Raw genomic sequence first — 27,094 nt, 5'->3', positions numbered from 1 at the left:
GAGAGCAGAACTGGAAGGACACCATCATCACAGCAGAGAAAATAATTTATTTTAATGTTTCCGAAGCTCTTACACTTTCATAGCATGCATGCCTTACACATACATAAGAGAAGAAAGAGAAACCCGGTTTTTTGAAGAGCCTGTGTCCAAGCACAGGGCTCTGTTTTCTCTGATAAACAGCCACACAGAACCTCCCCCACACCTCTGACTCTTGAGAACGAACAGACCTCCCGATTTGTGCGAGATTACCCAAGCGCTACAACTCGTCTGAGCACAACACTTTACGTGGCAGGAGCCTCGAAGGGTGCTGTAAAATCGCGGAGGTTTTTATTCTGCAAATACGCGCTCTCTTAGAGCCCCAGGCTCACAGGCAGAGGCAGCCTTGCTCCTCCCTGGGGAGCCGTGGAAGCGCAGGCCTGGGAGAAGCCTCGGGACTCGGTCGTGCACCTCGCTGGGGCGCCCCGACGGTGGTGTCCAGCCTCAGGCCCCCTTTCCTCCCCCCACAGCCTGCTGTCTCTTTGAATGACTCCTTTTCGAAAGTATACATAGTTCACGCACCGCAAGTATGCAAAACCCCCCACTGGGCACAGATGCTTCCGGAAACTCGGAACCACATTTGTGAAGGTCAACTCAAGCACACATTTTACGCACACCGTCCATTTACAGGGAATCCAAAGTGAACTTCCTCTCCCCGTGAAGTGACCCCAACTCATCTGTGTCGTAAACTGGGTTGAGGGCAGGAAGCAGGCACACTTGTGACATGAAGATATTTCCACGTATGAGGTAGGTCCACACAGTGATTTGTGGAACGCGCAGCTTTTTCCAAACAGAAAGCAGGCGGCATCATGGGCCTTCCGCGTTCGGATGGCAGGTTCTGGGCCTTGCTGGACGGTCTTCTCTGGCCAGCAAACACCAGAAGAACGTAGACAACAACGTGATGAGCACGGGCTTCGGATGGAAACGAGGTGGAGGTTTCCCCCTGGGTGTTTTCGGAGAACGAAACGTATGCAACCACACACACGGCCAGAGGGCGGGTGACCGGCCTCGCAGACCGCTGGACGGGACCAACTCACAGGACTTTCAAATCCATAATCCATTGCTTGTAAAAGAAATACTTTTCATGGAAAAATGTCTTCTTAAATGTAATAAAATACATCTTTTAAAAAAACAATCTTTACAAAATTTTTTAGGAAGCTCACTCAAATGACGTTGGAAGGAAAAGACCCGCGACTTGTCAAGAGTTTACAATAACGTCCCCGGAGCCCCCGCCCGCATGTGCCATCACTGCGCAAACCGTCACACCAAGAGCCGCCGAAAGACTTTCACATGAACACCTACAGGGAATTAAAATAAAAATAGACCCAATAAATCTAGGTATTTGATAATTCAGAAAATAGAAATCTTGAATTCCTGGCACCAAGTTTATAAGATGTTCAAATCCATGTCAGATGTTCTTTAGGCCACACGGATACCGGCTTTGACCTGCAGAAAACCGCGCATCCTGCCGAGGACACAAACACCGCTTTTTAAGTGGAATTACAAGGCAGCCCGGCAGAGCTGTGGTCACTGTTGGCGTTCCCCTGACATCATGAGTGAAACAGCATGCTCTGCCACTCGGCCAACAGGCTCTGAGTTACTTTTTCACAAGTATAATAAAAATCATGCAGAAATCCCCTAAAGCAACAGCCACGGGGCCACCCCCAGGCATCCCAAAGCCGCGTCTTCTGAGGAGTTCCTTCCGGCGTCCAACTCAGCCCTTTCTGTAGCAGGGGGAAGTCACTCCAGCGCCCCGGCTGGCCAAGGGTGACTGCGCAGCCAGCGACACGGGCACAGTGACCGACCGACCTTGCAGGAGGTGCTTCCTCTCGGCATCGTAATGCGTCTTCATTTTCTGCCTAGAAAGGGCTGCACTTAGCGCCCGTGACGACTGGCCGCGCGTACTCGACGAAATCGTCTATGAGAACAGGCCATGCGCCTACAGGAAAGCAAACACAGATTTTTAAAAAAAAATCAACAGTTTAGAGTAATACTTTTATATTCAGAGCATTCTTCTCATAGTCAGTGTCTGTATTTCAAGAACTCAAGTGAATTTAAACTTCCCAGCCTGTTTCTCTGGAGGAATTGGCCAATGAAACCCATTCCTCCTGCTCTGGCCAGACCCAGGTGCAAATATGGGTGCGCTTGTGTGGACACTGCCTCTAACGACAGGGCAGGCGGGGCTGGCTGGCCACAAGGCCCCGGCCCCCGTCCCAGGCCGTCAGGAACAGGCACAGGGCCCTCTGCTTTCCCTGCAGAACACGGCCTCCTGGCTGCCCAGGTGCCTTTTTCTCCCTGGGCCATTTCCCCCTCCAGCCCAGGCCACCCCCACACTCTCAAGTGGCCCGGACCATCCAAGATCCTGGGACACCCCCCCGCCGGCCTGACACACGCTCGCTGTAAGCTGCTGGCTGCTTCTCTGCAGACGAGCTGTGTCTCGCTACCATAGCTAAGCTTCTGGGGACTGGGCTTCCGTCTACGGTCCACTGTCCACGTTCACTCACACATGTTTAGTAAATGCCTGCTCTGTGCCCAGTGCGGAGGACACACACAGACACACACGCCAGGGCGGTGAGCCTTCACCGTCCAGAGCAAAGCACAGGGAGGTGAGACGGTGCCCAGAGGGTAGCGCTGAGGAAGCACACGGTGGGCGGGTGAGCCTGTGCTCCTTCCCTGAAGTGGCACAGCGCCCAGGGCGGTAGGCACGCAGATGCTCCCCGACTGGCTGTCCGGAGATGTTGGGGGGAGGGCCCACGAGATACGTAATCATGTTTACGTCAGGCACCGGCCGGCATCTTCAGACAGACAGGGCCTCGCACAGGATTGTGTACCTGGGGCGGCAGCTTCCAACACCCCCACGGCTCTGCCGCAGGCCCCTGGGCACGGCCACCCCGGAAATGCTCTAGTTTAGGGGACAGTGTCCTCTGGATGGAGACTACATCTGAAGCCCTATTTTTCTTTCGTGAGGTTGACAGACACTGAAGTGGGTCCTATTATTACCGCCGTCACCCCCACTGCACTGAGGGGTGGGGCCGGAGTCGGAGGAGCTGGTCGGCACCGTCCTGCGCCCCGGGGGCAGGGAGAGGCAGCCCGCGCGTCAGCGTTTCTGGCCAGCATCTGCAGCACTAGGACTTCCCGTACCTTCTTCGTCATAGTTAGACATATCATCTGCAATCATATTTCCAAAATCTAGCAGAAGGTTCCAGGTGTCCCTTGGGATTGATCTTTTGTGCTGCTCCTAATACATAAGAGAAAAAACCCACGAGACTTGAGGAGCAGACGTGACCCTCGGGTGTCCCACCGTCTAGCTGGCTCGGTGCGCAGTCACGCAGAGTAAGCACCACCCTCACACTGCGGACACTAGTGACAGAAAGAGGCTTCCGGAGAAATCTTAGGAGCCACATAATGCCAACGTGCAAATATGGAGAAGCAGACTTATTAAAAAACAGAGTAAACATTTAAAATACAAAGTGTATAATCTGTTCCAGTCAAATACGAGGGCATCCCTTTAAATCTCTACCTAACTCCCACTGATTCAGACACAATGCAGGAGGACAGGCAAACTGCACTTGGATACGATGTATTTCTCTCTCTACTAGGATGGGGTGACGGTCTAAAAGCACGTGATCAACATTTGAGATCTAGCAAACATGCGGAGAACACCGCACATCTGTGCTGGGATGCACCACCCGCGGAAGCTTCCACCTCGCAGTCCTGGCGGGCACTGTCCTCCCTGGCCTCCCCTCCTAGCACAGCGCTCCCCTCCTGAAGGGACCACGCACCACGCTCACCCCCTCTCTGGGCATTTATCTAAAGCTCCCCCAGAACGTGTAGCCGCTTTCTCCCGCTCCACATCAGGCCTGGACTCAGGGGAGTTCACTGTGCTCTGGGAGCATTCTGCTGAGCGGTTAGCCGCTCTCCTGTCTGGGGCTCTGTGCGCGTCCCCAAGGTGCGGCTGTGATGATGCCGCCCCATCTCTGGGAACGTCTGCAACCGAGGTCGCCGGCCACAAACTAGTAAGTGGGGGAGCAGAGTAAAAGTGATGGGCGGCTTTGAAGCCGTGTCTCGGCTTTCCCACGCTGCTGCAAGGAGGCCCCTAACCACACGGAGCCCCAGGGGACGGACGGACCTCGGCCAGGCCAGGGTCTGTGCCGTGATCAGGCCTGCCCCCTCACATGTTCCCGGAGGAACCGACACAGTAGGTCTGGGCACACCGACATCATGTGACTCTCTATTCTGCAGCGAGACCCCGTGCTCCACACGCGTCACACCGTGACACCTGCTTCCCTCCCTCCCGACGAGGAGGAGCCCCCCCATGAAGAAGGCCCAACGCCACTCAGAGGCCCGCCTCCAGCACAGACAGACCCTCTCCCAAGGGGCCAGATAGCCCTCCCTTTTCCTTCTGAACATCGTAAACACGTTTAAAATGTATCAGACTATGAGCGCGCTGGACTCTGGGTTACAGTCCATAGCCTGAAGCGAGCGCGCTGGACTCTGGGTTACAGTCCATGGCCTGAAGCCAGTATCAACGTCCAGGACATGTGTGACTGGTGCTTTCTTCAGGAATTCCAAGTTTCTCAGAGGAAGCGCAGAATTAGTTAGTTTGAGTTCCCCAGAGAAGGTGGTGGAGGGATGACGGCCCAGGTCTGCAGGGCATCTGAAACCCTAGCCTGCGGGTTCTGTGTGTGGCTCCCTGAGCTGCTTCGGACATCGGCCTTGGCACAGCCCTGCCTAAAGCTCCGTGGCCGTGGCGCTCTGCATGGCTGAGTGGCCGTGTGGGCACCGTACAGAACACCTTGGCCACATAACACAGACAGCCACGTAAACTGCTGGCCCCCTCCCACTGGGCACACAGAGCAAGAAGCAGGAGGACACTTACCAATAAAAACGTGTTCCAAAGATCTAAAAATTTAAACCTTCCAGATAATACTAAATTCCAGTATGCAACAGCCATTTCTAAATCTGGCAAAAAGAGAGAAAGAGCAGTTAATAAATCCCAATTTCTTTTTCCACTGCACAAAACGTGATCACTTCTTAGCACACTGATTCTCACCTCAATCAATAAAACTCAGCACTCTAAGCCAAGGTCAGAGGAGGCCTACCCCCCACATAGGTGTTCCTGAAATTGTGTGTAGTCTAAGCTTATAACTCTGGGGATCTATGCATTTGTGAGTCAGCCGTGTAAATGACTGTTCCGCACGGACATCAGTGTTGGGGACTCTCATTTTCGTCTATGTCGGGCTACCTTCAAACCTGGCCAAGCCAACCTGGATGCAACCCGTGCACACCATTTATTATCGGTGCTTTGCCACCGTGGGAGCGGAAAGAGTCAGACGCAAACATAAGCCGCACGCGCGCTACAAGGGCTCCACGTTTTCTCAAGACCACAGCTAGGGAGAGAACTTCCACTGACGGGAGAACACTTAGAATCTAAACTGGTTATCAGTGAGAGTCAACATCCCCCGTCCTCCCCGACACAGACCCACGCCGCAGGGCTCGGGGGGAAGATGAGGTCTTACGGGATAGGGTCGCTGAGTTTTAGGACTGCATGAGAATACTGTCCTAAGCCGTAATTTTTGGAATGCTGACTCATTCTCTGCTTACTGTAAGTTTCATACCTGTCTCTTTCTGTGTGCTCGAGATGGCAAGTGTACTAAGAGGCTGAGCTGAGCTAAAACCAACAACCTGTAATCACGTGCTTTAGCCACAAGTGCTCAGCACTTCTAGACCATAAGAGAACAGTCATAATAAAACAATTTCCTAATTACATGTTTGCATACATACGTCAGGATGGGCTAATGTGAAAAACAGACAAATAAATACTTAAGGTAACAGATTCTTTTAAGTGCAAAATATTCACTTTTCAGAAAATTTTCGTCAAATCCCTGGTCGGCCCCACGTGGGCGGATGGCGGAAGCAGCCGTAGGGGCGCCTGGGGGCTCCGTCGGCACAGCACGCAGACTCTCGATGTCAGGGTTGTGAGTCTGCGCCCCATGTGGGGTGCAGTTTACTTACAATTGGAATAAAAAAGTAGAGCCGTAACCTGAGATTTCCAGGAAAACTGCATACGCAAAGGGAAGTACAAGTGGCACCAGCTTTAAGTAAAATGCCTGTACTCCCCCTGTTTAAAGTCCATCACAGACTTTCTCAGCCTTAAATACGCTGGAGGCTTCATGAGAAAGAGACGGTCAGGAAGTCTGCAGGACCGACCGGACGGGACGGGTGGGACGGCTCGCTAAGCCTTGCCCGCCGCCCGAGGTCTAACGCGGAGACGAGCCTCTTGTCTCGCTAGGGCTACATCCCTGTGACTTCGAAAGAACGTGAACTGAGATCTACACTCAACTCAGCTTCAAGGTGACAACACCACACCGAGAAGTGGGGGTGAACCTGGGAGGAAAGAGGAATCGAGCCGTATGGCAGACATCTCATCTAGGTATTTTGGGGTTAGTCTGGTCCTAGAAACATTTCTTCAAAGTTCTTGATTCGCATGTTTGTGACTAAAAGTAAATGTACACATTTTCCATATTTAGTATTATCTATGTAAAAACGTTTTTACATGAGGGGCTCAGTCGGTAAAGCGTCTGCCTTTGGCTCAGGTCTTGATCTCAGGGTCCCCGTGTCGGGCTCCCTGCTCAGCGGGGAACCTGCTTCTCCCTCTGCCGCTCCCCCTGCTTGTGCTCTCTCACCCTCTGTCAAATGAATAAATAAAATCTTTAAAAAAAATTCTATATTTAATCCTTCAGGAGACAGACCACATAATATGCTTTGGAAATTGTAAAATCAATTGTTCTGCTTTGGGTATGTAGTCATAAAATTATTCATCTGGCTTTATTTTTTTTTTTTAAGCCTTCAAAAAACTTCTAAATGGAGGGTCATGTATTTGAATAATCTGATTTCCTGAAGAGGCTGTTGCTTCCTGGCAGTTCCCTGCCCTCTCCCCAAGCTGCTAAGACTCTGCAGGTGTCCGTCCCTATAGGTGTCGGTGTCCTGCAGGTGTCTGCAGACAGGCCTGAGACTCAGGAAAGGGGCCACAGGTGAGAGTGGAGATCTCCCGTCTCTGCCGCCTGATGCAGAGGCTGAGCTCTCTAAACCAGAGCTTGTGTCGCAAACATCTTCCAAAAACACTCCTTCCCCTCACAGTGAGTCTCCTTGAAATATTCATGGAGAAAGAAAATAGATTTACAGACTGTAAGTCAGGTACTTAATTCAGACTCTTAATTGACAACCTCCTGAAAATGGCTTGGAATTACACCTGAACTTGAGGGGGCGACTTCGGGCTGAAGCTGAAGATGGAGCGTCATCTCGAGAAAAGCCCGGTGATGCTGTCTTGACAACGCTCACGGCAGTCACTGGCTAGTCACAGGCGTTAATTTGCCTCAGCCTCTTAGAAAGGAACAGATCGGAACAGGAAAGATGATGCAGCAGAAGCTGTAGTTCCACAAGTGAGAAAGCAGCTCAGGAAAGAATAGTCCTGGGCACACCTATTAGGGTTATCATAGAAAAGGGGGAAACCCCACATCAAAACCCCCAGAAGTAACAGGTGTCGGCAAAGATGTGGAGCCAGTGCACCTGTGGTCTGCTGGCGACAAGGTCAGGTGGGGCAGCCACCACGGAGACCAGTACGGTGGCTCCTCGGGAAATTCAATGCAGACTTACTACACAACCCCGCAATTCCACATGGGGAATAAGCCCAAGGAACGGAGAAGCAGGGGCTCGGGCAGACGTGGGAAGAGCCGTGTTCACAGCAGCATTTCTCACAAGACCTAAGAGCTGGAAGCGACCCGAGTGTCCACTGTGGATGAATGTGTGAGCAAAATGTGGCATGTGTGCCGTGCACATGGGAGTATCACCCAGGCTTCAAAAGGAAGGATACTGACACGACACAACCAGGAAGAGCCTTGGGGACACTGTGATCGAAGGAACAAACGAGTCGCAGAAGGACACGTGCTGCGAGCTACCTGTGGGAGCCAACTTTGCACAGACAGGCTGGCACCAGCGGCTGGGGGGCTGTCACTGTTTGGTAGGGAGAGTGCAGTTCTCAGGCTAGGAAAGTTCCAGAGACGGGTGGGGGCAGTGGTTGGACAACAGTGGGGGTGCCACTGAGCTGCCCACTTAAAACAGTTAAAATGGCAAAGAAGAAAGGAAGGAGAGGAGAGGAAAAACAGTCCGGGGAGAAGCCCCCCCGGACCCCGATGAAGATTTAGGATGAGCAGTTGTGTGCTTCAGCCCCTCCTTTCTGTCCGCCCCCCAATTTTTTTTAAAGTGAGGGAAGGGGGAGGGGAAGAGAGAGACAGAATCTCAAGCAGGCTCCGCCCCCAGCATGGAGCCCCATTGTGGGCTCAATCCCATGACCCTGAGACCACAACCTGAGCCAAAATCAAGAGTCGGATGCCCAACTCACTGAGCCACCCAGGTGCCCCTACTTTCTGTCCCTTACACGACTGATGACAAGGAACATTCATGGGCATGTGGAAGGGTTCTAGAAAGGTAGTGGGAGAGGCAGCATAGTTTTTAAATTTCTGTGAATCTTCACATAAAAACAGAAAAAGCACCTGGACAGCATATCCCAAACCAAAGGCAACATTTACAGTGCTGTCCAGGCAGGAGAGGATGACCCATCAGCAGTCACACGACCTGCATGGGCTATGGGGGGGTCAGAGCAGCATGGGGTCCCTGGCAGATGTGACAGCAGGGGCCTCGGGGCAGCAGCAGGTGCTCCCCACAAAGCCTTGCCAGGACAAGGGGACGAAGACCCTGAACTGGGCTGCTGGTGAACCAGCAGGAGGTGGGTGCAGGGACCTGCCCCAAGCTGGCCCCCACGCACCCCAGAACCCACCCACCAGGCATCTCCCAAATAGGGCCTCACCGCACAGGCAGTGGGGAATGGGTGGCAAGGTGACCAGCAAAGGACACCAGAGATAGGAAGAGACAAGGTAGGGAGAGCGACAGAGGCAGGGCACCTTAGGAAGCAAACTTCACGTTACTGCACATGACACGCACATGCGTGCACACAGGGACCTACCGGCGGGCAAGTCCACGCACACGCGTGAGCCTGATGAGGAAAGTGGCCTGAGCCAGCCTCTTAGAAGCCCAAGAAAGTAATTTCACATAAAGATGAGCGAGCAAAAAACATGACACTTTATCCTAAGAAAAAACAATTGCAAACAGATTGTCACCCAGGAAAACAAGACCTTCCGTTTCAAACAGGCGAAGAGATCGAGAAATGACAAGACACAGGGAGAAGCACACACAACGGAGAGACTTGGGAGGAGAGGACAAAGCTCAGGGACCGGGAATCGAAGAAACTGTTTCAGAAATAGCCAAATTAGAGGGGGGACCCAGCAAAGAGGCTCAACAGATGGAGGCTGGAGGGAAAGAGGGGGACAGGGAAGGCAGTCCTTCCAGGAAAGAGCGAGGAGCTACAAGGGCTGCAGAGGAAGTGAGCCGTCTGGAAATCTAAGTCCTGGCAGGTGGAGAAAGGGGAGCCAGGGGTGGGGCAAGAGCCCTTCTGGAGGAAGAAAGACCAGAAAGGATTGGGGGGACGGCACGTCGCAGGTGCAGGGGCACTGGTCCTGCAGGGCCAGCACCCAGGCATTGTCAGCAACAATCACTGACTTCGAGGAGAAAGGAAAACAATCCTGGGGGGCGCCCTGGGCAGGGCAGTCAGATTATCCTCAGAGGATGGAGTCTGCAGTCGGGACCAGAAAAGAGTGGAAGGACACATATAAGACACTCAAGGAAGGAAACACTTGAGCCAAGACCTTGTGCCCAGGACGACTGCTCGAGCACGCCAGGGCCAGGGCTCCCTGCGGACATGCATGGAGGCCGGCGGCACCGGCTCCCTGTCCGGCCGCACAGCCCCAGCGGCACCTAGTCGGTGCGCGCAGCGAACACGCAGGCTGCTATTCAGAAAGCGCATGCAACCTTTAAAAACATTCCTCAGTATTTATATTGGTGGCAGAAGAAAGGAAATGCGGTTATCATACAGGAAACCTCAAGTTAAAAACAGTCCTGCAGTCCTGAGTTTGAATGAGAAGCACTAGCGTGAAGCTGTGTTTACTGAAGAATCTAGAGATAGTGGCCAAGTCGGTGTCCACGAGCACTGCTGCTGACGGCACTCTGGTCCTGAGATGGCTTTCTTCAGCCAAAGAAACCAGGGCTCCCTGCAGAAAGGGCCAACGTCCTATGTGGGGCAGGAAGATGAGCCACAAGCAGCCTGTCCTGGCAGACGGGGTAACAGCCACACACCCCGGGTGACATCAAGGGGATGCCGGGGCCCACGCGCAGACACTCCCCCAGGGTCCCCCGGCTCCCCCGGCCACGGGAAGGATGATTATCCCTGAGCGTCAGCTGAAACCTTCCCCTGTGATTCAGTCCTTGGGTTCACAGCGATATGACAAAAATGCACACTGATGGACACTTTCCACAGGGTGCCAGGGAAACAGTCTGTTGTCTTGACGTGGGACAGTGGCACAGAAGCGAGTGTCCACCCGCTGTCCCCAGATGACCTGTGCTGCTGGGTGTGAGGCCTCGTCCACGTCATACATGGACGACTGACGGAGCTGGCCACGGCGGGTGGACAGATCTAGGCAGTGAGCCGCAGAAGGAGCGGCGAGCGTCCCAAACACAAGATGGCCAGAGGCAAGGTCTGATCCACACAGCCCTCAGTGCCTGCAGTCTCCCCAGAGGCTGGAAGGCGAGTGTGTGCCCACCTGGGACACCCCCAGGCGCACACCAGCACCACCACGCAGCGGACCGGCCACCTCATGGGATGTCATGGAGCCAAAAGCATTTTACCTATTTTTCTTAGTGGTCCTAACATAATTAATAAAAGCACTACTCATCCTGTTAAATAAATCAGAGGCCGGCAGTGCGGGCCCTGGTAGCCCAGATGGCAGGGCGGGTGATTTACGAAGAGACCTGGGACCCCCTATCCTCCCATATGCCTGTCCCTCTTTCTCAGATGGCCCCTCTGAGGGCCACGTACAGCTCAGAAGCCGCCCCTACACCCCACGCTGCCTCCCCTGGCAGCCACCTAACCTTGCCACGGTGGAAACAGCAGTGAAGAAGGAGTTCCTCCAGGTGTGTCCCGTCTGCACCGCTGAGAATGGAGCGCGGAGGTGGAAAGCGCCCTCAGACAGCGAGGTCCATGGAGGGTGCGTTTGCAGCTGGCTGCGAGGCAGGCAGGAGGTGAGTGTGTCTACTATGTCAGAGCGAGAGCAAAATGCATGGGCTGATGTCATCAAGACAGCGCCACGCACAAGGCAAGATGACGCTCCAACCAAGCAACCAACCAACCATTACAGCGACCTTGACCAAAGTCACACCATCTCCTACCTAAGGGGACACTTTAGCCTTGTCATCTGGCTTAAGACTGTGTGACCGCCAGGGGACGCGTCCTCAGGGCACTCTGTGGCCGCTCTCTGAGACAGCAAGAAAGCTTCTCCTGTCCACCACACACAGGAGCCAATGACGTGGCCCACTGCTTTCCATGGTGCCTACCATGACATGACCACATGAAGCAACACGACCTGAGCAAATCACCATGGTTTTGATCCACGTTTGCTGCTTTTAAAAAATGAGGTGAAGGCATTTGTATAGAAATAGAACTGTGACTATTTCAGGAGTTTAAAAATTGTGATATATTTTTTTCATACAACATATAAGCCTAGCATGAAACAAGTAATTTGAGATTGAGGGACAGCCTACAAGATGTGGGCAAACTGGGAAGTACCTTGGGCCAGAACCTGTCTAAAGGTGGGTCCTGAGTGTCCTGAGAATGTGCAGACCACAGGAGAACAGGAGACAAGCTTGGAGCACAGGGCAGTGCCAACCCCCCACCCCACAAAGAGCCCGCCCCTCCCCACCCCCGCCGCTCTGGGAGGGAAGAGCCTGTCCCTCCCTCGACCTGCACCTGCATTTGATATGGTGACAGGAGAAGGAAAGGAAGAATGTCAGAGACAGAAGGGACAAGAGTGTTTACTACTCACACACACCTGCAAACACCCATGGGTGAGATTAGGCCCTGAAATCCATGCATTTTCAATCCCCTTTCGGTTTCCTACCTAAATTTGGTTACTGTATAATACTGCTTTATGTATAAGAACTCTTCCTCAAAACATTCTTTCTAACATACCTGTTTAATCCCTATTTAAAGGCCATGTAAGTCCCCGCTGCAAACTTGTAAGATATTTTACTGAACTAACCGTATCTGTTACATTAAACAGAAATAAGTTGTATAGTACTTAGGAGGAAAAACAAATGAAAATAAGCAGAAGAAAACCCTCAAAGAAATCAAAACAGATTGAAAATTTAAGTTAGGAATTTTCCAAATGTACCATATGTGGTAATAAACAAGTTACATTACAGCAAAGCTGTACAACTCTGAAGGAAGTACTAAAATGGGATCCAGGCGCCTCAGAATTGTTGTAAATCTCCAGACCGGGACAGGATTCAGGTCCCCTGGCTGGTCCCAACAACGCCGTCTGCCGATCACACACCAGGCTGATACAAACGCTCTGTGGACACTAACTGTTGACCTCTCTAACCCATGAGTCAACTGGATATCAATATGACGGGACAGGGAGCATCTGCAGATTAGTTCACTACCAAGTGCGCTAGCCTGCGCGTGGTGCAACCGCAGAGAGAAGACCCTAAGGAGGAACACTGTAGCGGCAGGAATGACACCTGGCTGGTCGTACCCACTTTCAGTCTCATGAAGATGTGGCTTCTTACGAGTGTGGATTTTACACTCACCTAAACCCTTCTGCCCGGGGTTCTTAGCGAAGGTGAAGGTAAACTGATAAAAATCCTTAAACTTCGCCGTGTCCTTCAGTTCCTGCTCCAGTCTTGGCAGAAGGGCTCTCAGCTTCTCGGTGCTGTCACACCTGCAATGAGAGACAGCGCTGTGGTGGCGGGAGTCATGCCTCCCCGCCTGCCAGCAGCTCCCCGGTGCCTGCGGGCTTAGCGGCCTGACGCTCACTCGCGTCCGCTCGGGTCTGGCCAGGCGCACTGCTTGGGGGCCCCTCGCCCTGGCTAGAAGGACTCTGACGTTCCGGAAGCGATTGTGGTGATGGCTGCACAGCTCTGGGAAGACACCAAAACCACTGACTTGTAGACTTTAAGTGGACGAGCTCTACAGTATAGGAACTATAGCTTAATAAAAAAGAAGAAAAGGAAAAAACAAAAACCAAAATTGCTTGCCTTCCTCTATGAGTTGGAATACAGACACACGCACATGCCAGGGCCCTGGGATGACAGATGAGCAAGGCGGAAAGACCCCATCTCCTCAGCCACCTCGTGGAGCCGAGCCACTCTGCCAGCCCGCGAGCTCCTGATCTTGTGGTCACTTCCTTACGGCAGGCTAGAGTTAAAAAATCCAAGTATGATAAAACACAACTCCATTGCTTTAAAATTGGGTTTTCTGGGTGGGGGAAGGGGGTACATAGGTGAGGGGTTGAGGGCACTTATCAGGATGAGCACCGAGTCACGTACAGAACTGCTGAATCACTACATGGTTCACCTGCAACTCATGTAACAATATGTTAATTATACTGGAATTTAAAAAATAAATTAAAATAAATAAATAATAAAATTGGATTTTCCTCCAAAAAGTCAACAACCTTTAAGACTATTAAAAAGCCTTGGGGCGCCTGGGTGGCTCAGTCAGTAAAGTGTCTGCCTTCGGCTCAGGTCATGGTCTCAGGGTCCTGGGATGGAGTCCCACATCGGGCTCCCTGCTCAGCGGGAAACCTGCTTCTCCTCCTCCCTCTGCTGCTGCCCCTCCCCTGGTCATGCTCTCCCTCTCCCATGCTCTCTCTCAAATAAATAAAATCTTTAAAAAAATAAAAAAAGAACATTAAAAAGACTTTATTTTTTTTTAAAGATTTTATTTATTTGACAGAGAGAGAGACAGCCAGCGAGAGAGGGAACACAAGCAGGGGGAGTGGGAGAGGAAGAAGCAGGCTCCTAGCAGAAGAGCCTGATGTGGGACTCGATCCCATAATACCGGGATCACGCCCTGAGCCGAAGGCAGACGCCTAACCGCTGTGCCACCCAGGCGCCCCAAGAACTGCTAACTATTCTGACTGCATTTTCATATGCATTTTAAATCCATCTGTCAGATCGCACATATGAAACTACTATGTATGGGGGTTTTGACTGATATCACACCAAGTTCATAGACAAATTTAGGGATAAAATACTGACTGTTCCAATCTATGAATGAGGTTTATGTCTCTATTTATTCAGGTTTCCTGCCTCTCAATGAGTTATTTACTCTATGGAGTTGGACACATCTTTAATTAGATTTATCCTAGGTGTTTTGTACTTTTGATGCTACTGAAAATGACAAATGTTTAAAATTCACTTTGCTTTGTTGTATTGTTGCATTCAGTATTCTAAAATAAGACTGATTTTTGTGTGCTGATCTTGGGTCCTCACTTATTGATTTGAATATTTTACCTGAGATCAGACCAGCTAATACCTCCTGTTCAAAGCTAAATAAACGTAGGCATTCATGTTCCGGTTAAGTACACATCCTGTAGGATTTGGCAGGAAGGCGGTGTGTGTTTGTGTGTGAGGGGGGGTGGGTGTGTCAGATTAAGGGCTGTCCCTCGTATTCCTGATTTGTGTTCTCTCTTTTTCAAAAAATGATGACTGGAATTGAATTTTATTAAACCCATTTTATGCATTGAGATAATCCCCCCTTTTCTGTTAATAAATGACATTGATCGACTGACTTTGTAATGCTAAATCTCACAATCCTGGGCTATAATAAACTTTGTCAGGATAAATTAACCTGGTTTTTTGGTTGATTTGTTTTGGGGGCTGGATTTAGTTTGCTCATAATTTGTCTAAGATTTTTACATCTTATGCATCTTTTGAACCTTAGGACTGAGAGTAGCCAATAATTTTCCTTCTCAAAATATCCTCTTCTGCTTGCTTCAGCAGCACACACACCAAAATATCCTTTCCAGGTTTGGTTATCCAGGTTGTGTTGGCCTCAAAACAAATTAGAAACTGTTTCTTCCTGTATGATTTTCTAAGCGGTTGTGTAAAGTTGTGTAAAGTATTCTCTTCGTTAAATGTTTTGTAGGAGGTGCTGGTGCACCAATCCTGGCCAACTGTTTTCTTTTTGAAAAGATTTTAAATTATGGATTCAAATGTGAGAGTTGCGGAACTATTTATGTGTCCATTTCAGTGAATCGTATTTTTAAGAGAATTCCTCTCTTGCATCCAGGTTTTCACATTTACTAGCACAGAGTCGTTGGTGATATGTTCTTATTTTTAACAGCTATAGGGACTACAGTGATGTCTCCCGTTTCATTCCATATTGTTATCTGTTACTTATTACTTTTATCAATCTTCTCAAACAAGCTTCTGGCTTTATGGATTCTTCCTATTGACTTCATTTCTATTTCCTTAAATAACTGCCTGTTTAAAAAAATTAATCCCTTCCCTCTACACTCTTTAATTTCCTGCTCTTTTTCTACTTCTTGAGATGGATTCCTTGCTCACTGATTTTTAACTCTTCCTTCTAAAATATGCATTTAAGAAGTTGAATCCTGCAAGTTTTCATGTGTAGTGTTTTCTTCATCATTCAAAATATTCTCTAATTCCCACTGTAACTTCTTCTTACTCCCAAGGTTTATTCAGGAGTATACAATATGCACACATATTTCAACCTATCAAGTTATCTTTTTGTTATGTTTCTCCCGTAATTGTATTCTGGTCAGAAAGTATACTCTGTATCATTTCAATCCTTTGAAATCTGTCGCATATCTCATTTTATGGCCCAGTTGATGGCTGATATTTATAAATGGTCTGTTCTTCTCCTGAAAAGCATACGTATGCTTCATCATCGCTGCTCTAAGTGCACCCATTAGGCCATTTGTTGTGTTGTCCAAATCTATTTCCTTACTGATTTTTCACCTACGCATTCTCTCAGTTGGTAAGATGTGTGTGAGAATTCCCCACTTGGATTGTACATTTGTATCTTTCTCTTTGTAGTGTTTATTTTTCCTTTAAGTAATCCACTGCCTTCCATGTGAAATAAGCCTCCCTCATTATGAAATGTCCTTCACTATCTCTAGAATTACTTTTTGCCTTAAAGCTTATTTTAATATTGACATAGCCACACCACATTTTTTTGGTTCAATGTTTGCAAATTATATCAACTTTGATCCTTCACACTGTTTTGTGCCCTTACGTTTTAATTGTATCTTAAATTACATTCTGTATACTTCATATAAGGAGGCATAAATTTATCTATCACATTTTGGAAAGATTCACACTCAAAATCTTTAAAATACGTTTTTTAACTTATAGCACTTAGGATAGCAGACAGGAATTTTTAAAATTTACCTGTACAACATAATTCTAGATAATGCCTAAGAAATGCCAGTGTTTCCACAAGAAGCACTCATGTCCAAAATCTCCCATTTGGGGGAGGTTTTAGCAGATGGGATAAAGTGTACTACAAGGACAAGAGGATGCTTCTTTAATAGGGGTTTTCCATTGTAAAATCCCCGTACTTGGCCTCGGTTTTCCTGCGTGCACAGAACGCGAAGCGACATGCCGTGACACCGCTGTCACGGTGATGTCTTTGGTTGGTTTTATACAACCTCCAGCAATAGGGCACGTCTTGTAGAGTTATCATCTAAACAGACAAGGCTGATAAATGTAACAGATTCATCAGTTTAGTGGAAAAAACAGATGTTCTATTTTTTCCCCTGGGATGCTGTAAGTCTGTGCCTTAAGAACATGTTTACCTTAGACTTTCAAGCTCCTTCAGCAGCTAAAAATAAGCTAGTTTAAGTTGTCAATACTGAAATATCACAATATCAGCAAATAAAGCAAGCTGGCATTTATATCACTCTATGAAATAGCTTAGTAAGCTTAGTGACTACAAGACATTGAAGTTACATGCTTTCCTTTACTTCTCTGACCTGACAAGTGAGAAACATCTTAAGTTATTAATGAAGCTTTTATCCGAACCCTGTAGGTAGAACACAGAAGTATTACAAGCAAAAAACAAAATGACACTTCACTGATGTTTAACACAGCAACACAAATAATACATTTAGGGCACAGTGTCATGAAATAAATTGAATGGCTGGAAACAAACAAAGACTCCCTGATATTTACTGTGAATTCAAAACCGGAAGGATAAAAATCAAAAAGAAAAAAATTAATTACAAAAGGGATTAATCTGAATAAAAGTATCAAATAAAACTTTAACTGGAATTTAAAAGGAAACCAAAGGCTTAATAGAGCAAAGGCACAAAAAATGTATAAGATACACACAGAAATAAATTAATTTGAAATTAATGTTTATAGGTTGTTGAAAAATAATTAATGTTGAAAGCATCTTCCTTTTTGAAAAAATTTAAACTGAGACCAGTTTACTTACCCAAGCTCTGTCATGCCATCTACAAATTCCTTTTTGCTAAATTCACATTGCGTCGCCGCCCTGAATTTCCACGCTATAACCAAAACGCTGGCACTGGCAGGATCTAGGCTTAAGTCATCACAAAACTGCTGAATCCCATCAACTCCAATTCTGTTTTCATCTTGTGGGTCTACAGGTAAAATCAAGGGGGAAAGAAATTTGGTATTTTGGAAAGTACCACTCAAATGGGTGCTTAGAATCGTAGCAAGCATGTTTCAGACACATCAATCAATGGACCACAAATTTCTGCTGTATGTGAAACAGCAACGAATAATAATTTATCCAGCAAAAAAGCCGTTTTTTTTTTTTTTTAAGATTTTATTTATTTATTCGACAGAGATAGAGACAGCCAGCAAGAGAGGGAACACAAGCAGGGGGAGTAGGAGAGGAAGAGGCAGGCTCATAGTGGAGGAGCCTGATGTGGGGCTCGATCCCATAACGCCAGGATCACGCCCTGAGCTGAAGGCAGACGCTTAACCGCTGTGCCACCCAGGCGCCCCAAAAAAGCCGTATTTTAAAAATCTAGATTAGTAGAGTTTAGGGGAAGAAAAAAAGAATACGGCAACTTCTTTGAGAAGACTTCATCCTTAAGAAAAAATTTAATTTCCATGAAGTAAAATAAAAATTCAAGTTTATACAATTCTAGTTTGCCCAAAGGCAAACTGCTACAAAAAAATACTGCATTGTGAGGTGCCTGGCTGGCCCGGTTGGGGGAACATGTGACTCTAGATCTTGACTCTTGACCTCAGGGTCGTGAGTTTGAGCCCCAGGTTAGGTGTGGAGATTACTTAAAAATTTTTAAAAATCCATAATTAAAAAAATATTGCATTTGTAAAGTGTTTACAATAAGTTTTTATGACAACCCTGCCAAAACAATAGAGAAACTGATGTTTTTCTTTTTAAACTGATTTCATTTGCTATAATTTTAATGCTATTATACAACATTTAGGTTGCAAGATCATTTAGTTCATTCGTCCACATTTAATGTCTTAGAAATTCAGGCCTCCCTTACTCCCCATTTCTGGTTTAGAAATGAAATTAAGGAACTCAGCATTTCTGTATCAGAAAATCAAATAGCAGGGGCGCCTGGGTGGCACAGTCGTTAAGCGTCTGCCTTCGGCTCAGGGCGTGATCCCGGCGTTGTGGGATCGAGCCCCACATCAGGCTCCTCTGCTATGAGCCTGCTTCTTCCTCTCCCACTCCCCCTGCTTGTGTTCCCTCTCTTGCTGGCTGTCTCTATCTCTGTCGAATAAATAAATAAAATCTTTAAAAAAAAAAAAAAGAAAGAAAATCAAATAGCAAAATCTATTAGAAAAATCTCAGCAAGACCTCACCAAACTAGGTCTGGTAATTTCCAGCAGAATGCGCCTATACTGATATATCATCATGAGGTATGCGTTAATCCTGCTGGTTTAGAAAGTGCGAATAGAAGATCTGTAGCTGCTTTGCTCAGATGAAGATTAAGTGTGATACACTTTCCTTCCATCACACAAAATTTAACTTTGGTCACTTAAGTACTATATGATACCTTTTTATAGACATGTTGTTACCAAAAGAAAAGAAAAGAAAAGAAAAGAAAAGAAAAGAAAAGAAAAAGTATCCCATCAATGAAACAAATGAAGCACAGCTTCCTCCCCACCTGTTGTCCAGTATGAGTGGGTGGGCGCCCCAGGGGCTTCTGCCTCTCACCCACCTTCCCAAAGTTACAGACCTTCAGGAGAAGAGCAAAACTGCCCTCGGTGCCTTCACCTCATACATTTCACATGCAATAATACCAACTATTTTAAAGTAATTGTGGAAGTACTCGTTCATTTGCATACATTAACATAATAACCAACGTTATATTTGTCAATAGTCTTTGAACAATATATTTCTTTCTAGACCCCTAGATGATTGCACAATGTGCCTACTTTAAATGACAAGAATTGCATGAATAAAACTAAATGATAAAAAGATGTTGTTTAAAGAAATAACTCTCACAAAGTATTTTTTAAAGGCGCTAGGCATACTTGAATCACTTCAGAAATCTGCATAGCACGTGACTCACAAAATTAGCTCCACAATTAACTTAGCCAAAAAAATGTAAAGCACATTAAAGCTTATTAAAAACAATGATTTTTCATTTTGAAAACCAATGTTCATTTTTCAAATACAATCTGGTCTTTCTACCGCTTAGTATGTTTCTGTGCCAAAGTTTAAAACAAAAAAAAGAATGTAATTTTCAGATCTAAATAGATTAAAATATATACTTGGTATTTTCGAAAGTAAAAAATGAAAATAATACATAAACAAGAATTTAAAGCCAAGGAATTATTCTGTTTGGGTTAATACTTGTTTAAATAGGTTTTCGTTTTTGTCTTTAAATTTTGGAAAAGAAGGCTAACCTTAGAAAGTACTAGAAAGAAAAATATAAACTCTTGAATAGTTATTGCCTCTCCAATTACAGCAGGGATTGGACATGTGATATGAAATCTGACAGCCTGCTGAGTGATTCCGATTGGTACAGACTTATCAGAGAGACTTCTTCCTGCAGCAGGACCATATTTTGATAGGGAAAGCTCCATTCCAAGGCTGATTTCAATAAAACAACAATGGTCCCCAATTTACAACACAAACGTTTCTTTGCTAAGAGCTGCCCCCCCCCCCCCCCAGCTTCCTCAACAGCCTGTCAGCTCCAGGCCCACCACGTGGCTGCACTGTGTTAGCGGAAGGATGACTTCTACCCTCAGGTCAGAGTTACTTCTTCAACTGCCCCCTCACCACGAGTCCTCCAGATCACACACAAAAGTGCCGGGGAAATCGGCGTGTGGCCGGAGCAGCACACCCCACAGCAAGGAGACGATGCCACAGCTGGCCGTGCCTGCCGCAGACCCCACCCCGGGCAGACTCACCACAGCTGCGTCTGCAGACCCCTCTCCGGTCATCCCAGCCCAGCCGCTATCGGTCACCAGTCCAGGGTCCCTTGAAACGGACTGGACGCCGCGGCGGATACCAGGAAGAGGAGGACTAGCCTTCCGGAGGTCTTGTAAACACGGCATAAGAAATTCAGGAGCTGGAATACTGCTTCTGCTCCCCGGAGATGGAAGCGAGCTGCCCACGTCTGCCCGCGGCCGCGGCCTCCCCTTACCTCTGTACCTGTTGTACAGCTGCTCCAGCTTCTTCTTGTCCACTGCGCTTCTCATGGGTTCCTTGGGGAAGGAGTCTGGGCTCGGTGAGAAGTCGTCTGCGGCCACGTCTAGTTTCCACTCATCCTGCGTTACGCAGCAGACGGCACTTCTTTGGCCACGGTGAGGAAATGCCATAAACTGGGGACCGTGTTCTTCCAAGATGACCTACGTGTTCGTGTTGGACACAGGGGCAGCAGGAAAGCCAACACCACTGGTCCAGAGCGCTGTTTCAGCGTCCCGTGACTGCTGCCGGTGTTCTAACTGAGCCTAGCTGTGTCTCACTGGGTCAACTTCACTGCAGAACCCCGGGACAACACGCCTTGTTCTTCATTAGTCAAGAAGACGGCACGGTCTTCTGAAAACAGAAATGACAGCAATCTAATAACAAGTATGCAAAGTGTAGTCTTCAATTATGAGAATTCATATTTTATACAAAATACATTTTGATCTCCACCCACTTCAATTTGCACAAAACACAACTTTATTTTTTTTCCTAAGATCCCTCTTTTACACACGTAGCCTTGTGATGCAGTGAGGCTGGGTATCTGACCCAAGGCGTGACTGTATCACCATCTGCAGGACCCTCTTCGGCTTCAGTTAATTTCAGGCTCTACTGAACAGGAGAAGGGCTTCACACAGTTCGTGAACATCCATGTGTTAAGTTTCTCCCTGTTTAAAATCAACAGAGCCACACCGATGAAAACATATACAGGTAACTAAGAATAGTGTTAAGCACCACTTACAAAAGTTCCAAAGCAGCCACAAAAAGCCTGTTATGACTAAATGTAATAACATGAATAACAGAAATATCTGTGCACATGAGACAGAAATAAAATGGAAAAATAGGGCAGAGGCTGAGGGAGGCAGTAAATAACAGAACTGCCAAGTAACTGTACTATATATAGTATGTGAGGAAACAAAACAGCGGCCCCGTCCTTCCAGATATGGGATGGTTAGGGTTGGACTTATCTAAGGTAACCTGATGAAAAGGACACAGCAATGAAAGTGACTCACTCCCTCTGTAAATCAGCAGACTCTAACCTCCAGATGCCAATGCTCTGAAACACTTCACAAAATAACATGAGGAAAACTTTCACTTGAAAGGGTTTATAGTCAATCTTGTTCAAAAAAGGATGTGACAGTCTATAAAACCACACAGAGCACACCGTAGCTTACAGAAATATGTAAATGCAATACACATGCCAATGGAGAGACTGGGGAGGGAAAAAGCAGGAAAGTCAGGGGTGAGACTCAGACACACACACCACATCCAAGAGCTGAACACAGGCTAAAAATTAGGCTCTGAGCTTCCTAGTTGCCAAATCAAAGATGAAAACAGGATTGGTCAGGAAAATCTGTTCTCATAAGATTTAAAAACCTTCCAGTGGCCCAGAGGTGGCCCAGCTCTTCCCGGCACTGAAACCCAAAGGAGTGGCCCCTGTGGTCACTCATGAAAGGGTGACTGCCTCGTGCCCTTCCTGCCCTTCCTGCCCTTCGCAATAGACCAGCCCGTCCCCCCAGTGCCGTGAACAGCAGAGCAAGCTCCCAAAGCTGCTTCTTACAGCATCCCTTACTGCATGCTGATGCCAAAACAGCTGGGTACAATTCAGCCGGAGAATAACATAATGCCGTTCAAACACACCGCTCCCCAGGTACAGTCTGGGCATAACAGGTCCTGAGACCTCTCAGGGGTTCCACCTGACAAAACTACATTCACGACAATCCCAAGCCATTATCTGCCTTTCTCAGGCTCACTGGAATGCAGTGGAGGCCATGTGACTTGTGCTTCTTGCAAGAATGTAAATATGCAATCAGCTGATTATTGTTATTTTTAAATATACAAATGTTTTTAAACTTTTCATTGTAACTTCTAAAACAGTAAATCCCGATGGCTACAACTCACATAAGCAAAAGCTCTTTGGGGCTCCAGCAATTTTTTAAAGTGCCTGGAGGGCCTGGTCCTAGCAAGTCTCAGAACTGCTGATGAAGCATAACACAGGGCACTGCCCTTTTGGCTACTTAGAACAATGACTGTTAATCACGTGGGGTCTTGGGTCCCTTCCGGAAACTGGTGAAAATCAGATCCTCTCTGCAGCAAAACGTGCTTTTGCATAAAATTTGGGGGTTTTCACAGATCACTGAAGCCTATCTCTTGGTTCCTCAGCGGTGAAGGGAAGGTGAAACAGGTTCTAAGGCCCAGTAAGGTAGATGAGGGGCCACTGGTCTCTGTTGCAGCTAGTGGGTTCTGCAGTGTGTAAATGATGGATGTGCTGTGCACCAATACAACCTTATTTACACACATGGGCAATGAGCCCGTGAGCTGTAGTTTCTAACCCTAATGTAGACTCTAGGGGAACATACAGAATGTATATTCTGGACGCTATTTCCTGAAACTGAGCCACTGAAAAGAAATAGACAAAGGGCTTGAGGTTGTAGTTTCTGGTAAGACTGAATTTAGCCAAATTACAACAGGTCCCATACGCTCTGACAGTAAGCTGACGAAAGGGAAAGCAGCATCTTTCATGAAGGTGATGGCTCCCCAAGGGAGGGTGGGTAAAGCCAAGGACTCCCTCAGAAACTGAAGTGGAGAGAGATGTTTGACACCAACCCAGCGCATCACTAGCCGCGCTCATAACATCTGTATTATGCAAATAGCCATCAGCGCTAGATTTTAAAATTCTGTCATGGTTGTAAAATAAAATTTGTGCACATACACAATGAAATTCAGCCATAAAAAGGAACAAAGTACTGAAAAATGCTACGATGTGGATGAAGCTTGAAAACATTATACCAAGTGAAAGAAGTCAGACATGAAAATTCCATTTATATGAAATATCCAGATAAGCAAATCCATAGACAGCAAACAGCCCAGAGGCTGCCTGGGGCCTGGGGGGTAAAGGGGAAAGGGGAGTGACTGCTCAATGGGCATGGGGTTTTCCTTGAGGGTCATGAAACGGTTTGGAACTCACCAGAGGTGGTGGTAGTACAACACTGTGGATGTCCTCAACACCACTGAACTATGCACTTTAAAATACCTAATTTTATGTTATGTGGATTCTACTTAAAAAAAAAAATTCAACATAGCACTCTTAGAACCTCCAAGATTAATCAACAGAGTAGCAAACTGTCAGGTAACTGAATTATTTCACCAGCATCACACAGCTGATGGATCTGTGCCAAGTAAATGTTGGCAGGCACCTGGAAGATCTGATGTCTGGTCTTGAGTACTTTTCCCGATAATCACCTCTTGACGCTTCTCCTAATACACGACAAAATAATTATATCAACGGTGTAAAGAAAAATACTCTCTGAAAACTCTAGAAAAAGAGGTACAGGACTGTATGGACCAAGCCAGGCAAAGTGGCTTGAACTGTTACTATGTAAGTTACCAAGTGGGTAGACGTGCAGAGAGCGAAACAAGGCCATCCCTCCTCCATCTATTCCAAGTGCCTCGCGGGTCACAAGGCGCTGGCTCCTCGTGAGGAGCAGCAGCCATGGGTCTAAGCTTAGCCTGTAACAAGTCTGTGGCCAGAATGAACAGGAGAGGGATTCTGAATAAACATGCAACAGTGCGATGTTACGCCTCACAGGCTTCTCCGGAAAGTGGCCGTGACTGAAGCAATGATCGCTGGCTAAGTATAAAGACGATGTGTGCTTCATGTCCGAAAGGGACTAAGAGACTCAAGTTGCAATCTGTAGAAAAGGGAACTGGCATAAAGCTTTCTAGAAAAAAAAAGTCTCATAAACTAAAAAATTACAGGGATAGAAGCAAGATCTGGATCCATTTAGATGGGCTAAATCCATGTAAAATTAATGAAGGCCCATATTTGGCAGGACCAGGGCCTACTCTTCAAGCTCATGGCCCTCATTAAGGCTTACTGCATCAAGGAAATTAACATAAGAGCAGCTTTTTTGGGGGGGAGGGGAGATGTTCAATTGTTTTACTTTGTTAAAATATACAAAATTCTTGAAATAAAAATATGGACAATACAGTAGAAAATCAAATAAAATCTCTAAACTATAGGAAAAGTCTAAAACATTTCAACTGTGACTTTGAAAAAAATCACCTATATAATCTGGGCACCATGATTGCCCTGATACAAAATGGAAAAAAAAAGTTACTCTTTCTTTTTAAAAGATTTTTATTTATTTGACAGAGAGAGAAAACAAGAGCACAAGCAGGGGGAGCGGCAGGCAGAGGCAGAGGGTGAAGCAGGCTCCTCACCGAGCAGGGAGCCCAAGGTGGGACTCGGTCCCAGGACCCCGAGATCATGACCTGAGCTGAAGGCAGCCGCTTCACTGACTGAGCCCCCCAAGCGCCCCCTGAAAAATAGTTATTGCTGCAATGCCCTTCCACCGACACTTAATATGACAACATCTTTGGTTAGGGCAGCCAGGGCAACCATACTGATCAAATTAATGACATAAGCTGCGTCACTCCGCTTTGCTGTTTTGTATACAGCAGCCTGGGTGCATTAAACCCAAGTGTCCCCTTACACACTCTTGGGTCTTCAGCCTCTGCAGTGATGGCTCCGTGCTCTTCCACAAGTGATGCCCCTGCCCACGGAGCCCCTTCCCTGGAAGCCCGCCCTGCTGCGGGGGGCTCATCCTGCCTGGGCAGTGTGCCCAGAGCCTTCTGGCTGCCTGAAGACCGTGCTCCCTCTGGACTTCTAAGCCGACTCTCCCTGGCCTTGTTTCTCAGACCAGCCTCCTCCGTCTCCTTCTCCGCTCCTCGCCCCCTGAAGTTCCCCCCTCAGGCCTCTACTCTTTCCCCTACACATTCCTCCTGGACCGTCTTCCTCCTCTTGGAAACCCTCCCACCAGCCCCCCGAGACGTGAGGACAAACACGAACCTTTTCTTCCTGTGCCCTAGAAGACTCTGCACACCTGACTCCTGTTCCCTCACCTGTTCCTACGGACACTTTCTCTGCCTCTCAGCGCTCCAGCCGGGCGGATTTTCTGGGTCCTGGGATCTGTCGTCTCCGCCGCCTATTTCGTTCCTTCTGCATGGAGTGGGGCACCCATTGGCCGCCCCTCCCACATCTCTCATCCCGGAGAATTCAGCCCACACCGCATGACACTCCGTGTTCCTCTGGTGGCGCCTCGCTGCCTCAGCCCTGGGCACCATCCCGCAGCCCACGGCAGACTCCTAGAACCTGTGCCTCTCGGAGCCCTTACTCCAACTGGAACACAACAGTTGTGCGTCAGTGCCTGTCTCCCCTGCGAAGACAGCGGCTCCGTTGATGGCAAAGCCACATCTGTCCTGCGCGCCGTCAAACCCCCGCACCTTGTCCACTACCCTCCTTGCGCCGAGAAACCTCTGAATTTATTGAATAAGCGGTGAAACCCCTCGACTACCACGGTCTCCACTACACTTCAAAACAGGAGTCTTTTTCCAGAACCTCTTCTGAGCTGCACCTGTCTCTCTTCCTTCCTCATGACTATTGTCTTCCCACACAAACCTGCTCTTCCCTCCATACTTCCTATTTTGGTCACTAATGTCACCAGCTGCTCAGGTGCCCAAGCCAGGAGCTGGCAAGCCGGCTCCTCACAATTCGGCGAAGATCCTCCCCCTCCCCTCCGCCTTCTTATTCCTACGGAGAGTCTCGGGTTCGAGTACTCACGCCTCCTGCCTGGACTATCACAACAGCTTCCAACTGGTCTTCCCTCGGGTCCAACTCCTGTCCTCCTGACAAAATACAAGCAGGAGCACATCACACGCCGCCTTCTTGAAAACCTCCCGTGCATCCCTCGTCTCCTGGACAAACCACCTCCCGCGCACGGACTCCAAGGCCCTGCTTGCGCCTCGCTACCCTCCCTGCCTCCCAAGTCCACCTGCCGGCCGCTATGCATCAGCGGTAATGCTCCAAGGCGCCACCTTCCCCGCTTCATCCCTGGCGAGGGGCTTCCCTCCTCGTCCCCCCGGCTGCCCGCGTTCCCGCTCGAGCCCTATTCAGAGTCGCCTCCACCGCGTCAGACCGCCCGCAGGCTCCCACCTGCGCGCCTCCCCTCAGAGCCCCTCGGGCCTGAGGCCGGCAGGCGACCCCGCCACTCCCGTGACCTTCGCGCCCCGCGCTCCCCGGGCTCCCCAGTCTCTGCCCCAGTCGCGCCCTGAGCCGCGATCCCGGCGCTCCCCGGCTCCCGGCCCCCGCCCCGACCCCGGCGCTCCCTCGGCCCCCGGTACGGAGGAGGGGCCCGGCGGGACGCGACACCGCGGGCCACCTACCATTCTCCTCGACGCATCCCAGTTTCTCGCCGGCTCCGGCCGTCTGCGCAGGCGCCCCGGCCCGGCTGTCCTTGTCCTCGGCGTTGGCACCCGGGACACCCGCCCGAGAAGGGGCACAGGGGACAGCGACAGGTCCACCCGCGGCGGAACTCCAACTCCCGGCGGGCACCCGGCCGCCCGGGGGCGCACGGCACTCAGGCCCCGCCCCAGCCC

General features: G+C 48.5%; 1 protein-coding gene across 16 annotated transcripts; it reads right to left on the bottom strand.

The window, feature by feature from the left end:
* Positions 1–27: 27 nt before the first annotated feature.
* Positions 28–27,091, bottom strand: DCUN1D2 (defective in cullin neddylation 1 domain containing 2). Of its 16 annotated transcripts, XM_048215510.2 has the most exons (10): positions 26,882–27,086; positions 26,280–26,344; positions 21,206–21,324; positions 20,616–21,010; positions 17,450–17,618; positions 12,793–12,923; positions 11,077–11,208; positions 4,916–4,998; positions 3,178–3,274; positions 28–1,975 (listed from the first exon to the last, which is right to left on the bottom strand). In XM_048215510.2, exons 4-10 carry the CDS (start codon positions 20,788–20,790, stop codon positions 1,896–1,898), a joined length of 867 nt encoding a protein of 288 aa, XP_048071467.2. In that variant the 5' UTR covers positions 20,791–21,010; positions 21,206–21,324; positions 26,280–26,344; positions 26,882–27,086; the 3' UTR covers positions 28–1,895. The 16 variants fall into 16 exon arrangements, with proteins under 16 accessions (XP_048071467.2, XP_026344513.2, XP_048071469.2 ...); XM_026488728.4 differs by lacking the exon at positions 21,206–21,324; XM_048215512.2 differs by lacking the exon at positions 26,280–26,344.
* Positions 27,092–27,094: the final 3 nt, after the last annotated feature.

Source organism: Ursus arctos, unplaced genomic scaffold (assembly GCF_023065955.2).
Source record: "Ursus arctos isolate Adak ecotype North America unplaced genomic scaffold, UrsArc2.0 scaffold_10, whole genome shotgun sequence".
NCBI lineage: Eukaryota > Metazoa > Chordata > Mammalia > Carnivora > Ursidae > Ursus > Ursus arctos.
The sequence above is the reverse complement of the archived record's forward strand: the minus strand, read 5'-3'. Positions and strand labels throughout refer to the sequence as shown.

Bases quoted from the DNA above. Each gene is read 5' to 3' on its own strand.
- DCUN1D2 (XM_057306975.1), bottom strand. From the start codon at position 20,790: ATGGCATTTCCTCACCGTGGCCAAAGAAGTGCCGTCTGCTGCGTAACG. The intron at 12,924-17,449 runs GTAAGTAAACTG...CTCTCATTGCAG, and splicing joins GATGGCATGACAGAGCTTGG to GTGTGACAGCACCGAGAAGC. The intron at 11,209-12,792 runs GTGAGTGTAAAA...CCTGCCTCGCAG, and splicing joins CCCCGGGCAGAAGGGTTTAG to CCAGCTGCAAACGCACCCTC.